This window comes from Lepidochelys kempii, chromosome 4 (genome assembly GCF_965140265.1).
Source record: "Lepidochelys kempii isolate rLepKem1 chromosome 4, rLepKem1.hap2, whole genome shotgun sequence".
NCBI classification, from domain to species: domain Eukaryota; kingdom Metazoa; phylum Chordata; order Testudines; family Cheloniidae; genus Lepidochelys; species Lepidochelys kempii.
Genome location: NC_133259.1, coordinates 118365084 through 118382404, shown reverse-complemented (window position 1 = coordinate 118382404; position 17321 = coordinate 118365084). Strand labels below are relative to the sequence as shown.

Sequence of the window (17321 nt, the reverse complement as noted above, 5' to 3'; positions counted from 1 at the left end):
ATGAGGCACTACTTAGTGTGAGGAAGGATCTCACAATCTAGCTCTTAAGACATATAAGAAAATCATAGAAGCGGCAAAAATGCAATATTAACAATGACAAATAGGAATGTATCACTATTTTGGTAGAGACACATTATATAGAGCCATCAAGTATTTTCTCTTTGGTAAGGTAATGTCATGTTAGAGATCAAAGATTTATTGTAAAATTCTTAATCAAATTCTATAAATTATTTAGTCAGGGCCTTTTTGAAGACAATTATACTGGATGACTCCTACAGACAACTGTGAAATTAGACCCATTCTGTGGTTGTACCTATAAGGTAGAAGCTACTATCAGTAATGAACAGGGATAGCTCGGACAATAACTAGATCTGACAGCTTAACACTACTAACAATATGTCACCCCCAGACAAGACATTTCTGGCTTTAGGAATACTGTGCATGACTATCACTGTACTCATGGCAAAATTCACATCCACTTGCAGTCAAGCACAGGTTTCTCCATACAAGCAGAAAATATTTTATGAGGAGCTAAGGTACATGGCTGAAGGATAATGTAGGGAATAAATGTTATTTTCATTCTTTTATCATTTAAATGTGGATCCCACAGGTTGGTTTCAATTTGAATAACAACTTCAAGATCATTCATTTCTAGTTGTTCTTGTGTCTCGCTGACCTTCTTTTTTGTTTATAATTGATGCTACTTCTCACAATAAAGGAAACTACCAAAAACATTGCAGTAAAGTTCTGTCATGACTTAGATGACATTCTAAATGCAGTAACTAGTTTAAAAAAAACAGGGAATACGTGCCATACTAAGATTGGCATGAATATTAATCTGTTGTACTCAAAATAAGAGAGCAAAAGAGACAGAGTCCCAGATCCTCGAAGGTGGTTAGGCCCCCAACCCCCATTTTTCCCTGGAAAAATCATGGAGCAGGTCCTCAAGGAATCAATTCTGAAGCACTTAGAGGAGATGAAAGTGATCAGGAACAGTCAGCATGGATTCACCAAGGGCAAGTCATGCCTGACTAATCTAATTGCCTTCTATGACGAGATAACTGGCTCTGTGGATGAGGGGAAAGCGGTGGACATGTTGTTCCTTGACTTTAGCAAAGCTTTTAACACGGTCTCCCACAGTATTCTTGCCAGCAAGTTAAAGAAGTATGGGCTGGATGAATGGACGATGAGGTGGATAGAAAGTTGGCTAGATTGTTGGGCTCAACGGATAGTGATCAATGGCTCCATGTCTAGTTGGCAGCTGGTATCAAGTGGAGTGCCCCAAGGGTCGGTCCTGGGGCCAGTTTTGTTCAATATCTTCATAAATGATCTGGAGGATGGTGTGGATTGCACCCTCAGCAAGTTTGCAGATGACACTAAACTGGGAGGAGAGATAGATACGCTGGAGGGTAGGGATAGGATACAGAGGGACCTAGACAAATTAGAGGATTGGGCCAAAAGAAATCTGATGAGGTTCAACAAGGACAAGTGCAGAGTCCTGCACTTAGGACAGAAGAATCCCATGCACCGCTACGGACTAGGGACCGAATGGCTAGGCAGCAGTTCTGCAGAAAAGGATCTAGGGGTTACAGTGGACGAGAAGCTGGATATGAGTCAACAGTGTGCCCTTGTTGCCAAGAAGGCCAATGGCATTTTGGGATATATAAGTAGGGGCATTGCCAGCAGATCAAGGGATGTGATCGTTCCCCTCTATTCGACATTGGTGAGGCCTCATCTGGAGTACTGTGTCCAGTTTTGGGCCCCACACTACAAGAAGGATGTGGAAAAATTGGAGAGAGTCCAGTGGAGGGCAACAAAAATGATTAGGGGACTGGAACACATGACTTATGAGGAGAGGCTGAGGGAACTGGGATTGTTTAGTCTGCGGAAGAGAAGAATGAGCGGGGATTTGATAACTGCTTTCAACTACCTGAAAGAGGGTTCCAAAGAGGATGGCTCTAGACTGTTCTCAGTGGTAGCAGATGACAGAACAAGGAGTAATGGTCTCAAGTAGCAACGGGGAAGGTTTAGGTTGGAGATTAGGAAAATCTTTTTCACTAGGAGGGTGGTGAAACACTGGAATGCGTTACCTAGGGAGGTGGTGGAATCTTCTTCCTTAGAAGTTTTTAAGGTCAGGCTTGACAAAGCCCTGGCTGGGATGATTTAGTTGGGGATCGGTCCTGCTTTGAGCAGGGGGTTGGACTAGATGACCTCCTGAGGTCCCTCCCAACCCTGATATTCTATGATTAATTTCAATAGAAGTTAGAAATCTAAATACCTTAGAGCATCTGGGCCTGAGTCTTTTTTGCAGTCTGTCTGCTTTATTTGCAGTGCTCTAAGTGCTGTTTGCTGGCTGCCAATTAATTACCTAGCACCATGAGACATTGTGAAAAACAAATACGAAAATTTGACAACATACACATAGGGACTCAAACTCTTCCCTTATGCACCCACATGACCCCAGCCTCAAAGCTGCTGTAACTGCAACAGCATTAGCAGCCCTCTGGGACCATTCTGGTAGCCCAGGATCACACCACTGGGGCTCATTCTGGTGGGGGGAAGGTAAATGGTACATGAGATAACTTACTGACCTGCGCAAAAATTAATTATTTTGATGATTGACTAGTGCTCTTTGATGTTTATGTTAGTTTTAGCTAGAGTAGACCATAGCATTTTATTTTTAAGTTGCAAAGCTGAGCTTAAATGAAAGACCTTTTACACTCTTTCTTTCTTAGGAAGCCATGGATAAATTTCCTTTTGATTTTTGTCCTAGGAAACTAGAACTTCCTCTGAGAGTGTTATTTCCATTCCTGCTTCAAGTACATCAGGTTCCCCAAGCCGTGTGATCTATGTAAGTATCCCCTTCTGCAGTCCCTGCTATAAGACAGAAAGAAAGGTGTACCACTTTTTACTAACTGTTGTTTAACATATTCTGTTATTGCACAGAAAGTTGATATCTTCAAAACCTCTTCATTTGTTGATTCTTGCAAATCAGAATTGACGTTGTCCCATTAAATCTTTTGAATACCATAGTTAAAAATAACAGGATATTGGCCATTTTATTCTTTTCCTTTGCTGTATATTTTTAGGTCTTAGATTACCACTTAGATTTAGATTGTACCAAACATGCAAAGTATCTACAAAGGAAAGAAAAGTTCAAGTAAACAGCAGTCTCAAAGCAGATTACAAATTTAGACTTGAACACTACTGATTTAGCAGATCTAATTTTGACATGGTGAGATTTTTACAAACATAGGTCCTGATTCTGCAATTGATTGCATGCAAGTGCACCTCTGCATGCACATGTTGCGTTTCCAGGATCACACTCTTTCTAACCTGAAAGGAATTAGGGACCCGCTTCTAATGTCAGTGAAGTCAGTGAGAGATTTGCCTCTGAGTTCAATGGGAACAGATTTGGGACTTTTTACTAATAATGCAGTTGGAAGGGTCTCAGGCGTGAACATGATATCCTAAGGATATAAAGAACCAAGGGGTTCCAGCTGAGAGAGTAGCTGTAATGAGTATTAAAATAGTTAAATAAATGCTGAAAAAGCTTCTATTGCTTAATTTTTCCAGCCCATGGTGGGTGTTACTCTCAGTACCTGCTGTGACAGCCATCTGGAGATCATGTTCATAAGCACGTCCTCAAGGTCACAAAACGGTCAAAGCAGCAAATATCAGCACAGCTGGCACTCGCCAGGCCTGTGCCTCTGGGAACGCTGCAGGATTCCACTTCCTAACCTGCCTGTCCCATGCAGTGTCCCTGAGGCACACAGGTCTTGCTCATTGCACACTAGCAACCCCAGAGCGAATAGCTGCAGACAGCAGGTTACCAATTTATAACTTGACGTTTATTATACGGAGCGGAGGTGTCTGTACTTATCACACAGAGACCAACAGAGAGATACCTTGGAGCCAAAGGCTGCTGTCTTTCCTGAGGTAAAATTTCTATTCCTATGAATGGGAATTTTGCTTGACTAAAGCCTGTGTGAGGACAGTAGGGTTTGGCTCATGTAAAGGTGCCTGCTGGTATTTCCGCTTGCCTTTCTGGCAGGAACTCCATAGGGCTGCAGACTGACATGTTTTTGAAACGTTGCCTGTAATAATGGCATGGCCACAACCATCATCAGCACGGACATATTCACTGTACATTGGGACTGTTCTCTCCTAAGCATATTTTCCTTGACTAGATGTGAGATATTTCTCTAGCCTTATGCCTTTCTCTTACTTTTTTACATTCTTCTATTTATTTATACCTGTAGTGGCAAATATGTAGCTGTGGTACAGTACTTGCTTTCAAGCATTTTTCTTGAAGCATATGATTACTTTAAGTATATTTCATGGGCTGCTAATAGTCTAGGACAAACCTCTGTTTTCATTCTCTGTCTAAACTATGTTTTTCAAAATGTCTCATTAAGTCAGTATCTGTGACATAGCTATTTAGGGGGAGTTGATACTTCAAAAGAAGCAAGCTTGCTGTGTCAGTCAGAAAAAAAGATTCCCCTGGGGAATGCCACGTCTCTCATTCTCACATTATTAATTGTCAGTAAGCTCTGAGATTGTATAACTCCCATGTAGATATCCAGGAGGAGAATTCAAACCAGTTGTTATTGAATTCAAACGTTATCTCAGGGTATTCCCTACACACTTCTTACAGTGGCGTGTAGAATATATACACTGCATTTCTCCCTAGCACAGGTATAAATAGCAGTGTGGATGGTGAGGCACTGATTAGGCCAGTAGAGTAAAGACACGCTTGACCCCTGAGGGTATGTACCCTACATGGCTCTTTACACACCCAAGCAGCGTCTCCCCCATCTACACTGCTGTTTCTAGCCGTGTATTGTCCTGCTGCTGGAGCTTTCCATTGTCATGGGTAGCTGCACCCTGCAGTGAGGACACAGCCTTCTTCTCCCTGCAACGTACAGCTACATGCACCCTGCACGCTGCCGCCAGTAGTGTGCAGTGTAAACATACCTTAAAGGAGTAGTCTCTACCACTCTCATACTCCCTTCCAGCAAAGGATTTAGCATGGCATGCATATATTCCACTTTACATGCAAAACTCAACTTAGCCTGAACAACAGAGCTGTGACCAGTACCTCTGTAATGTGTCAGAGCAGAAGGATGGCATGAAAGAAAGAGTACAGAGAGAAGATTGGGAGGTTAGAAGCTGTGAACTGATAGTTCTCACACTTTTGAATGTGTCACATTAAAACAGAACAGTAAATCTTAACTATTTAGGGACATGGGGCTATATTATGGCTTTTGAGGTACAGTCCTTGAGGAGGTGCACATAGGCCATGAAGCAGTGAGAATCCCCAGACGTGTTGTAACTAAGACTGGATGCCCGTGGAGTCCCTGAGCTACCTGTTAAAAGAATGCAACAAGCACCATCCCTTCCCTAAACACACATACTTCCCTTCCCCCTTTACTGACACTAAACTAAACTTCACTGGTTTCTTGCACTCACAGAGGGCTCGATCAAGTGCCCATTGAAGTTAATGGGAATCTTTCCATTAACTTCACTGGTCACAGGATTATGTCCAGAGTGAACTGCACTCTAGTGCAGAGGGTCCCACAGAGCACCCTGTGTACCACTTAAATACCGACTGCCTTCTGCATTAATGTCTTTGGTGGTGCGTAAGTACAAAGTACATTGTTGGGGTGAATTTCACAGAGAGAGAATTAGGTCTGAGCTCTGCTCAGAGATACCTGAACCTGGAAGACTGCTTTCACGCTGCATAAAGCCTCACTCAACATGTCAAATTTTAGCATACTAGGAGTGGAAATCATAATACACAATTGTAAAATAACATATTCCAAAATAATTTTATGTGAATCGTTTAGTACTTCTGAACAGTGGGGATGATTTTTGAAAAACCTAATACTCTAGATCATTAATGAATCTTATTTATGTTGTATTTTAATATCTATGCCTTTCAGCTTGAATCTGAGTTTTTCCCCCACTATTTTAAATATCACCCACACTGTTAGAATGGGTAATCATTTTGAACTGAATGATTGCAGAAAATAATGGAATGGTTTTAAAAGGTATTGAGAGCAGAGCTGAGCCATGTTGTCTGTAACAAAATGTGTTTTCATCCACATTTCCTATATTTGGATGGGCAGCGTAGAAAGAATTATACTAAAATATAATATTTTCCAATGAGGCTTGGTATCTTTTGGTTCATAATCAGGAATGAGGACTCTGTGAAATAGATAGTGAAGGAGCTAAAGGTGGGACACATCTGGAGTAGTGTGTTTAGGATCAGTTACTCATTGAGATAGCTTTATGGAAGGAAGAATAGATATTTGTTTACCCCAGACTCCGGATATACTCACCAAAGAGAAGACCTGGAGGTGGGGAGGGGGGAAGGAGGGTTTGAGAAGCAGCTAACAGCTGTAAGGGTTAGATTACCTGAGACAAAATATATTCTGTGTGAGTCAAAGCAGTGGGAAGAAATGTATTTTCTCTTTCAATTGTTTTAAGTGATTTTTAGGAGGATGGTTGTTTTCCATTTTATCTGCAGTTTCTTCCTTTCGTGGATATTGTTCCTGGGATTTTGTTTTATACAGTGTTCCTGGAATTTTATAAGGTGTTTTGTATGTTTGCTCCAGTACAGAAATAAATTCTTCTTTTGTTCTGTGTTCTCCAGGGTGGTATTGCATACAGATAAGATGTATAAAAAAATAGAGAAATTGCTTGCTTACATTGATCCACCTCAAAATCATGCTCCATCCAAACTGAGGCATAAGAGGGGTCAGGGCAACCCACTCTGAGTTGTGTAGCTACAGCTATGGAGCGTTGTGAAAATCACAGGTTTTGCGGAAGACTTATAGCCAGAGTCTCAGCCCTCGTTTAAACTGGTTTGGCTTCATTGGATTCCATGGAGCTACACCAGTATTTACAGGCCAAGGATCTTAGTTTGGTGCCTTTCAAATATAAATCTTGATCTTGCAAAGAGCTCCATGGAGGTGGAGCCTAACTTCAGTTGCAGGGTAGGGATCGTACACTGTAATGCAATTTTACTGCAGATCAGTTATGCGGGAACTGTAGGATAGAATAAGCAGCTCTTTTGAATGGGAGAAATTACTGACTAGCAGCATTTCAGCATCTGGACAGGGGATAGTTAGTATTGGAAATTAGTTTATGATTATTCATTACCATCTGTAATGAAAAAGAAAACAAACACTGCAATCCAAAATCACCTTAGAAGAAATGGACTTTTGCCTGGCCAAGGATTGCAAGATTAGCCCTGCTGTCTCTTTGCATAGCTAATAGTCAGCAGGATGTAAATGGAAGAAAACTAGGATTATCCAACATTACAACTATACACTAAACTTGAATGGCAGAGAAGTCATCAACATATATAAAGAAAACAACCATGTGCATTTAAGATCTTGTGGTAAGCACTGAAAAGATATTTACATTCTCAGTCATAAAAGAGTTAAATATTTATTGGTTCTTCTGCCTATATGGGTCTGTCCTTTTCTGATTTTATCCTGATCACATTCCTTCTTATCTTTACTGCTTTCTTTCCTCCTTTTCTTAGGCAAAGCTTGGAGATGAAATTCTTGACTACAAGGATTTGGCTGCTCTTCCTAAAAATAAAGCCATCTATAACATTGACCGCCCAGATATGATCTCCTATTCTCCATATATCAGTTATTCTTCAGATGACAGGCATAGTTATGGGGAGGTACTGAAACCTACGATTTTTTTAAATTTGTGAATCTAAAAATTAATATGCATCATTAAACACATCACTGTGTCTAAGTTGTTAGACACACTTGCAATTTTTGTAATTACTTTGTAAACTTGGATTAATGGGAGTTATTTTATGCATTCACAGTCACTTGAATTGTTCACAAAAAAAGTGGGATTTACATTTCACTCTTTAGTTCATGGGAAATAAAAGGATAGCTTTTTGTGATCAAATATTTTTTAAAAACAAATGAGATTAATAAAAGTATGTTTTTCTGCCAAAGAAATAATACTTGCATGTGGTAGGAAACAGGAACCATTGCTAATTATAACACAAAGATCAGAAGCCAAACCAAATACCCTTCGTACTTTTGTTATATGCAGCATGTTATTTTGGTAACAAAAAAAAGGTATCATTTTTCTGTGCACAAATGCCTTTCAACCACCTCGTGATAAGGTTAATTTTCATGCCATGCATACATATTGCCCTTTCCATTTGCAGAGCTAATGTCATAACATTTTTGCTAATGTCATTTTATATTAATGCTGTTTTATGTGAAACATATTTTTACATAACTCCTGCCATAAAAGGTAGGGTTTCTTCTTCACTCATGTCTGCCTTTCATTTCCTTTTCTAATTTCTTTTATAGGTTTAGATTTTTTAAATTAAAATCTCTATGAAAAATTAATTGCTGTGAACACTAGCTTAACTTGGTTATAAATAGATGGGTAAAAATAAATGCTTGAAATAATAGCAATAGAATAATAAAGTCCTAAATTCTGCGAGCATTTATGTTTGTACGTTATGCACATGACTCTTAGTTCTGTTCAAAAGGGCACAAGTAAAGGTACTGTAGGGAACAATCCGGCATTGACAGGGAACTATAAGCACCGTAACTGGCCTTTTCTGCTTTGTTTCTACATAAGAAGATTTCTTCAAGATTTACAAAATGCTGACCTCTCCCCGAATTCTAGACAAGCTCATTTAGCCCTTTTCAGTTTCACATCAATTCCAAACAAAAATATGACTTGAAGGATAATTTCTATGCTCCTAATAATAATCCACCTGGGAAATGGGCTAGCAGCTCTGGAACCATCGCTTCATTGCTGCTGTTCCCCGTGATCCCACCTGCTGGAGGTCTTGCTAGTGGGAATGATGTTGCTACATTGACAGTTTGGCTTTCTAGCATCTGCCCAGGTATTTTAAGGGTGCCTATGAATAGTGGTGATGAATGGGTATTTTGTTGCCAACCCATAACTAAGATATAACCCTGAATAGCCCTACATGAGTGGTTCAGCAGTTGAATCATAGAATCATAGAATCATAGAATATCAGGGTTGGAAGGGACCCCAGAAGGTCATCTAGTCCAACCCCCTGCTCGAAGCAGGACCAATTCCCAGTTAAATCATCCCAGCCAGGGCTTTGTCAAGCCTGACCTTAAAAACCTCTAAGGAAGGAGATTCTACCACCTCCCTAGGTAACGCATTCCAGTGTTTCACCACCCTCTTAGTGAAAAAGTTTTTCCTAATATCCAATCTAAACCTCCCCCACTGCAACTTGAGACCATTACTCCTCGTTCTGTCATCTGCTACCATTGAGAACAGTCTAGAGCCATCCTCTTTGGAACCCCCTTTCAGGTAGTTGAAAGCAGCTATCAAATCCCCCCTCATTCTTCTCTTCTGCAGGCTAAACAATCCCAGCTCCCTCAGCCTCTCCTCATAACTCATGTGTTCCAGACCCCTAATCATTTTTGTTGCCCTTCGCTGGACTCTCTCCAATTTATCCACATCCTTCTTGAAGTGTGGGGCCCAAAACTGCACACAGTACTCCAGATGAGGCCTCACCAATGTCGAATAGAGGGGAACGATCACGTCCCTCGATCTGCTCGCTATGCCCCTACTTATACATCCCAAAATGCCATTGGCCTTCTTGGCAACAAGGGCACACTGCTGGCTCATATCCAGCTTCTCGTCCACTGTCACCCCTAGGTCCTTTTCTGCAGAACTGCTGCCTAGCCATTCGGTCCCTAGTCTGTAGCTGTGCATTGGGTTCTTCCGTCCTAAGTGCAGGACCCTGCACTTATCCTTATTGAACCTCATCAGATTCCTTTTGGCCCAATCTTCCAATTGGTCTAGGTCCTTCTGTATCCTATCCCTCCCCTCCAGCGTATCTACCACTCCTCCCAGTTTAGTATCATCCGCAAATTTGCTGAGAGTGCAATCCACACCATCCTCCAGATCATTTATGAAGATATTGAATAAAACCGGCCCCAAGACCGACCCTTGGGGCACTCCACTTGATACCGGCTGCCAACTAGACATGGAGCCATTGATCACTACCCGTTGAGCCCGACAATTTAGCCAGCTTTCTACCCACCTTATAGTGCACAACATATTCAACATGAAAGAATTTGCTCTAATGGGAAACTGGGACTCTTTTTATATGCATCAGACTTAGATTAATTCATTCAGCATCTTAACCTAATTTTCTCCTCAGGATCCAAATATTTCCAGTATCACATGCCCAGATTCTGCCATCCTTGCTCACAGTGGATAGCACCTTATTCCATGAACTGGCCTGCTGAAACTGTGGAGTAAGGTACTGTTCGATGGCAGTAAGGGTATCAGACTCTTCCCATTAAAGAGGGCACTGAAAGGTGTAGATGGAAGGTATAGTACAGAGGTGGCCAAACTGTGGCTCGTGAGCTGCATGCAGCTCTTTTACAGTTAAAATGCAGCTTGCAGAGCCCCTACTTCCACCCCCATTCTCCACCTATCAGACTGCGGGGGGGAGGGAGAGCTTGGGGCTTCTGCCCTGTGGCAGTGTGGGGGGTTTAGAGGCTTCTTCTGCCCTGCAGGGAGGTGTTCTCAGGGCTTCAGCCCCATGGGGCATGTCAGCCAGGGCTCAGGGCTTCAGCAGGAGTGGGCTTGAAGCTCTGAGCCTCAGAAGGTGCCTCCCGAGTGGCTGAAGCCTTGGCAGGCGCTCTCCGGCTCTCAAACTTCTGAAGATCGGAGGGTCAGTAAGTTTGGTGACTCCTGGTATAGTAATCTAGGAAGAGAGTGAGTGTTGTAACAGAAAGCATAATAAAGCAGTAGGCAGAAGAGTGTGATTTTAATAATAAGCATGAGAATATGCATAAAATCTGTAAATCCCTTGTAGGCATTGAATAAGATTAAAGGTCGTATCCTGGCTCCCCTGAAGCCAGTGGCAAAACCCACATTGTCCGCAGTAGGGTCAAGATTTCACCTTCAGTGTAGCCTGGGTTACTGAAAAAACACAGGGCCCCTTAAATTTCTTCCCATAGGGAGCAGTTCTTGCTAGGGGAATTGGGGAGGTACTTCATGTGTGGAGCCATAATCTGTTCAATGACACCTTCATTCACCATTAATCATTTGACATGCTATCACCTAATGGTAGTCCTGCTTTTTACCAATACAACAATGCCATTCCATAGCTTTCGTTGCCTTATAAAACTGATACCACTTGTTCTTTCCAAGGTTAGGATGTGAGTTGTATGTCCTTGTCCCTGCAAACATCCATGTGTGCCCCTTTACCTGATGGACATTATGCATCCTTAGCTATTGAAAAGGGTTTTTAAACAGACTCCTTTTAGTTTCAAGACCAAATAAAATGTTTTTAAATGAATAGAAACATTTCTGTGAGTGCTACAGTTATTTTTAGACTGGTGTTAGCCAAACTATTTAGTCATAAATGCCCTTATAAACTGAGCTGTCAGTCAGAACCTTCTGTTTCAGAGATGATATGTAGAGAAAACAAAAGAGCATATAAAATGTTTCTAAAAGTTTCTAATGCTAAAATTCTTCGCTATCAATATTTCCTTGTAGTGTTTTACTCAGTTACATTTGGGTATTATTAAGTTACCTTAAACTAAACCAACTATGCCAATGTCAGCATAGTTTAGTGCTAGGCATAAGTAACATGTATGCTTAATTGCCTGTGACTTAACTAAGATATTTTAAAAATAGGGTCTAATTATGCTCTGTTGTACCAGTTTCTTTATTGGCTTCAATAAAATTACTCTGGATTTACAACAGTGTAGCAGAAAGCAGAATTTCTCTCTCAATTGTGAATGAAAAATGAGGGAACAGCAAAAATTAGTTGCCAAGTAAAGATGTTCTTTATTTAAAGATTAGGGGGGGGGGAAATGTACTGATATGTTGAAATACTTTAAAGCAAAGATGGGCTGAGCTTCAAAATTCCAATCCAAACTTCAGCTGTATTTAGACAGAGGGTTTGGCATAGGCTTATCTCTGTTTTAAAGTGGTTGCTTTAAACAAGGGTTTTTTTTCTATTAAAGGTGCAGTCCTTAGTGTAGGATTCAATAGAGTGCAACCTGCCCATGGGATTCTCTTTTAACATGAAATAATTTTACAGCTGTGTAAGGAAGATGTTTCCATTTTACTCCTCATTTTTATTTAAAAAATCTAACTTAGTATTTTTGACCTACTTGGTGGAGGTCCTGTTTTAACTGTATATGTCATATGTGTTACACATGGATGTTGATACCGTTAACATAGCATTTCTCACAAATAGCATCCTGCATGAATTTTGTATGACTAATTTGTTACTTTGTGTGTTGCCGTTTGCAGTCACCTCAATTGCTCTCTTCAACACCTACTGAGGTAATCCCCAGTGCCTTTGTTCTTTTCTGATCTGTTTCATGATGCATTAAACTTGTTTATAAAGATAATCACCAGAGCCTGAAATGGTGGTGGTTTGCCCCCTGCGTCTGCAGAGCCATGTTATCTTTATAAAGAGGTTTATTTAATACTGTTACTTATACCAAACAACTGCTGTGCTTCTATATTGTCATCTGAATGCATCTGTCTCATTGGCTGTCATCTGCATTTCTACTTCAGAAATAGTTACTTCACAAAATAAAGTTTAGATGATCATAACTTTTTCAAATGTTACCAAATAAATTATATTCTGAATTGTAATCTGCTTTTACATTTACAACTAGCATTTTTAATTACTTGGACTAGGGCCTTAATGTGCCTCTTTCTGTCCACTTTTTCCCCGGTTCAACTACCTGTATATACATGTAATTATATTGCCTATATGTATATAGGCACACAGCTGATCTGTATAGTTCCATTGACTTTAATGGAACTATACCAATACCCAGGACCATCATTGTTAAAGATGCCAGTTCAAGAATTACCACTTTGGAAGCAGCACAAGGACATCACACCCAAGAAATACCACTTTCAGGAGCAGTAATTCCTAGTTTATGTAGTTGGAAAATAAATACAGCAGGCCTGACTCATTACTCCATTACACCAGTTTTATGTCCTCATAACTTCACTGACCTGAGTGGAATTACACTGTTGTAAAATTTTTGTAATAAATTGGAGATTTGGGCCCAATAATTAATTGATAGTTTCCCTTAAATATCAAAAATTGCAAACTGTCACTAGAACTGTTGGTTCAGAGAAAAAAGTAGAGTTCTCAATTAGAAATGAAATTTATCTGATATTTTTCTTTTAAAAGGAATATATCACTCATTGTGTTCCACAGATTTAGCTTGCTGTTTCTTACAGAGACAAAAACATGCAGAAACATGCATGAGATAGTCAAAGTGGAAATACCAGTGTTTCAGAAATACAATAACTTCACTTACTGCCCATCTGTTATGCTGCATAATAGTAAACTCCAGAGGATACATTGGTACTGTTCTTGGAACTGCTGTGATTCACAAAGTCACATGAATTCTTTAAGGATGTTCAGATATGCCCACAGTTTGCCCTCGCTCTGCAGAGTGTATTTTCTGTGCTAAGGATGGTACTTGTTACTTACAAAGCTATTCAGCCTGCTTAGAAATGAGCGGCGCTACAGGACTTTTCTCAATATTAATAAACTGCACTGTCCTGTCCACTTTTTATTTAGCTCATTAAGTGACACTGTTTTGGTCTATAAAGAACTGTACTTATTAAGATTCTACTTCATAAAGATTGCCTTCCAAAGACATTATGCTCTTTTGCCTGGAATACATTATGCAGAAGTAAGAATGTAGATGATATGTAGCTAGTTAGGAAAGGACATGCAGAAGTATTTCAACATGACCATGGGATTTAAGTGAACATGGAGTAGTTGGTGGCAATCAGAAGTGAAGGCTACGAAATGCCTACAGTGTGCTACCTGTTTAGGCAGGCATAAATTATTCTCCCTTTTTGTTTGGACAATTTTGAATTCTTATACAGGCGTTTAAAAAAAATTGCAGATAGCTCTTCTCTTAAGGGCTTGGTTCTATCTTCAAATACATGGTCGTCCATTGCCATGTACCGTCATAAAAATCATTTGCTCTGCATGACCATGTTTTTGATGGCACAATAGGCCCCTAAATCTCCATGTCATGCTCTTTCCGGGTCAAATCTTCAAATGCTTATTCAGACCCTGATCGTTCTTTACTTTCCCATCCCGGAGATACACCTGGAGGGAATCCATTGGACACAGATCACCTTCCATCCATGTGGAAGGGAGCAAAGGTGTCCCTTTGGCACTGCAGCCTCTCTTTTGGCCCTACAAAGGGTATTCTGTGAGTCTGGGGTCTGCCCGGGGGAGAGAGAATAGGGAATACGTTGGCTAGGGGGAAAGGAATTGATGGCTGAACTGGGGCCAATGATACATGTTGTCCCCACTCTGGACCCTGGAATAATATTAGGACTCAGGACAACTCAGGGGACAGCTGTGGCCAGGAGTCATCCTGGCTGTGTTTTTGTGATGGAGCGGCACTGCCTTAAACTTAGGAGAGGATGTTGGGGCAGGGTGGAAGCAGATATGGAGATGCAAGGCCTCCATGTGAATGTTCCTGGCCATCAGCTGGTCCCCTAGAATTCAGACAGATCCCTGGGGATCTCCCAGGTTTGGAGGGTGGCTCTGTGACATTCCGTAGAGGAGCACTCTCTCCCCCTCCCACCCCAATGATGGAATATTGGGGGAATAATTCTGCAAGGGTATCTCTCAGGACTCCCTCCCACAGTGTTTTCTGCAGGAGAGATTGATCTGAGACTGTTTTCTTTTTAATTCAACCTTACTCAGGTAAATTCTGATTTTCCTATATAAGGACTGAGAAAAATGAATTCCAAAGTGATGCTAGTTATCCAAAGGTGATTTCTACATAATGGGGGCTTTTGCTTCCTAAGAAAATAATACTTTTTCAGTCACCAATTTGTAATTTTCAGTCACCAACTTGCTACAAAACGAATTAAAATCTCGGCAGTGATTGTGGGAGAAGTGGCCTAAGTCTGCAAAAGGGAACAGCCCTGTGAGGTATATTTGCAGGAATTAAAGTATTTAGGATATAGGTTTAAATAGAAAGTGGTAATGCTAGAACATTAAATCTAATGATACATATTCATACATAAATTGATCACCTGAGTATTATAGAATGTGTTTTGCTTATAGTACAGCATGTGTTGTACAGAGAAGGCACAACAGATCTGCATAGCATAATTAAACAGATGAGGCCTGATTCTACACTGTCTGGCACCTTGTCTGACTATTTGCACATGTACATGTACAAAATGAATGTAAAATGCTGTCATCTTACATTCATTTTGCTTGTGTTTAAACAAATAAAAGGTACAAACAAATTGGGAATTCTGCCCATAGTGCTAAAACAACATTTCAGATATAGTACATTCTTTTCAAACTGTGTTTTCATTTTAGACGCATTTCTTATATGCTGCCTCCCATGTTTATATGACTGTTCTCTGATATGATGTCTGGCAATTCCGGAACTGCTCTAATCATAACCGATTTTAGATGTTTATGGTTGTATTCTGCCCTCATTTCATTATGATTGCACGGAGCATGAAGACAGAATTGGGCCCTTTGCATATAGGGCAAAAAAACAACAATGGATATGGATAACTTCTGAATATCTTGTAATTCACTCTGTCTTTGCTATTGATTTAGGTTTTCCCCCTTTCCTCTCAGGGCGACCAAGATGATAGATCTTTCAAACAGTATAGGACATCAAGTCCTAGTTCTACTGGATCTCTGGGTTATGGTCGCTACACTCCAACATCCCATTCTCCTCAGCATTATAGCAGACCAGGTAATCGACAAGCAGGCTCATTTAATCTCTCTTTCCCCTCCTCCCCCTTTGGCCTATTTAGTAACTGTAGAAGATACCAAGAGAAAGGTTTACAGTGTGGAAAGCAATTCCAGCCTCCCTTTTCAAGTGTATTACAACATGCTGGTTAATGTGAACAGAGGTGCCCAGGGGGACAAACAAACAAGTACTTTCGATTATGCACATGTGGTGATTTTTTTTTTTCATAAAACTTAATAGGCATCAGGAAATTATGTGTTGGTGGTAGCTGAAAACAGAAAATGTAATGGAGTAAGGTCTTAATCCTGCCCCTAGCCTTACCGATCATGGGAATCTAAACAACAAAACCACAATTATTCCACCACACGGTGTGGGAAGCGGACATGCAGCCAAGAGACTGCACAGCTGCACTTTGTACCCCCTTTCAACTGCAGAGTAATGTTTCATGGTGGTTCTCTTCGCTGCTTTGGGTGGGCTGAGGACCAGGCTGGAGGAGTGGCCAGTTTGCTGGTCAAAACTCTCCTATAGTAGTGGCTGCAGAAGCCTCTTTTACGCCAAGGGTCACGGTAGCAGCAGTGATACGCCTCTGGGCCCCTTCTGATTTTTGTCAGGATACCCTGCGTTTATAGTGGGGCTTTTGCAGGATTTGACCCTTTAAAAAATAGGTAATAAAGCTCCTCAATAAAGAGTTATATAATTTCCTGGGTCACTCTATCATCTTAACAAAAATATTGATGAATGACTGGGGCCTAAAAAGTGTTTTACTACAAGACCAGAAACTCATTGTGAAAATCAATAAGCTTTCATTCAAATGGAAATCTTAATGCAAATGAAAGTTTTATGGGTTACAGAAATCATTTACAGAAGATTGTGTCTCATAATTCATACAGTCTTTGATGGGGATGGAAAAAAGTAAAGTATCGAAGATCTATTGAGGAGAGTAAATTAGTCTCTGCTGAGACTCTAGCAGTTCCATCAGGATTCTGCTTGGTTGCACGCTATGGGAGTAAGATGGGGAGGGGAAGGAAAACAAACAATTCCCAACCCAAAGTGAGCTATAAAGCTGTACAACTTTGGTGGGAGGGGGAGACTGCAAGAATTTTTAACCTGTATTTGTTGTTTTGACAGTATTAGCCCTCAGAGCGAGGTGTTGCAACAAAAAAGGGCTTCAGTGGGGCTCCTCAGATGCTTAAAGTTAGGCATGTGCTTAACAATGCATTTTCCTGCATTGTGGGCTTGATCCTGTATCCTTTAAACTAATAGCAAAATAGCAACTTCAGTGGGAGCTGGACCTTGCCCTAACAAAGTTCCTAGCAAAGAAAGAGATGATGTATCTCCCCATTTCATTCCACTGTGACCCTTTATAAACACGTCATCCCTTTTGCAGCTTTTGAAAACACTGATTTTCCTCAGTGTGCTTTATAGTAAGGTTTTGCTCTTCTGGAATATTTTCTGATGTTCCACCTATTAAATTCATAGGTTCCAAGGCCAGATGGGATCATTCTGATCATCAGGGCCAGATTTCCAATTAGG

At 40.7% G+C, this 17321-nt stretch overlaps 1 protein-coding gene across 14 annotated transcripts in view; it reads left to right on the top strand.

Annotated features, from left to right (window-relative positions):
* ABLIM2 (actin binding LIM protein family member 2) overlaps nucleotides 1-17321 on the top strand; it is a 217245-nt gene that overhangs the window by 142506 nt on the left and 57418 nt on the right. For 9 of the 14 annotated variants that reach the window (XR_012158735.1, XM_073342605.1, XM_073342602.1 and 6 more), the window contains exons 9-11: nucleotides 2774-2851; nucleotides 7556-7702; nucleotides 15650-15791. Coding sequence is in view for 13 of the 14 variants with exons in the window: in XM_073342605.1 (XP_073198706.1) it covers nucleotides 2774-2851; nucleotides 7556-7702; nucleotides 15650-15791 (367 nt within the window). In the remaining variant the exon portion in view is untranslated. Of the gene's footprint in view, nucleotides 1-2773; nucleotides 2852-7555; nucleotides 7703-12318; nucleotides 12352-15649; nucleotides 15792-17321 lie in introns of all 14 variants that reach the window. The other 5 variants (XM_073342604.1, XM_073342608.1, XM_073342614.1 and 2 more) reach the window with 4 other exon arrangements.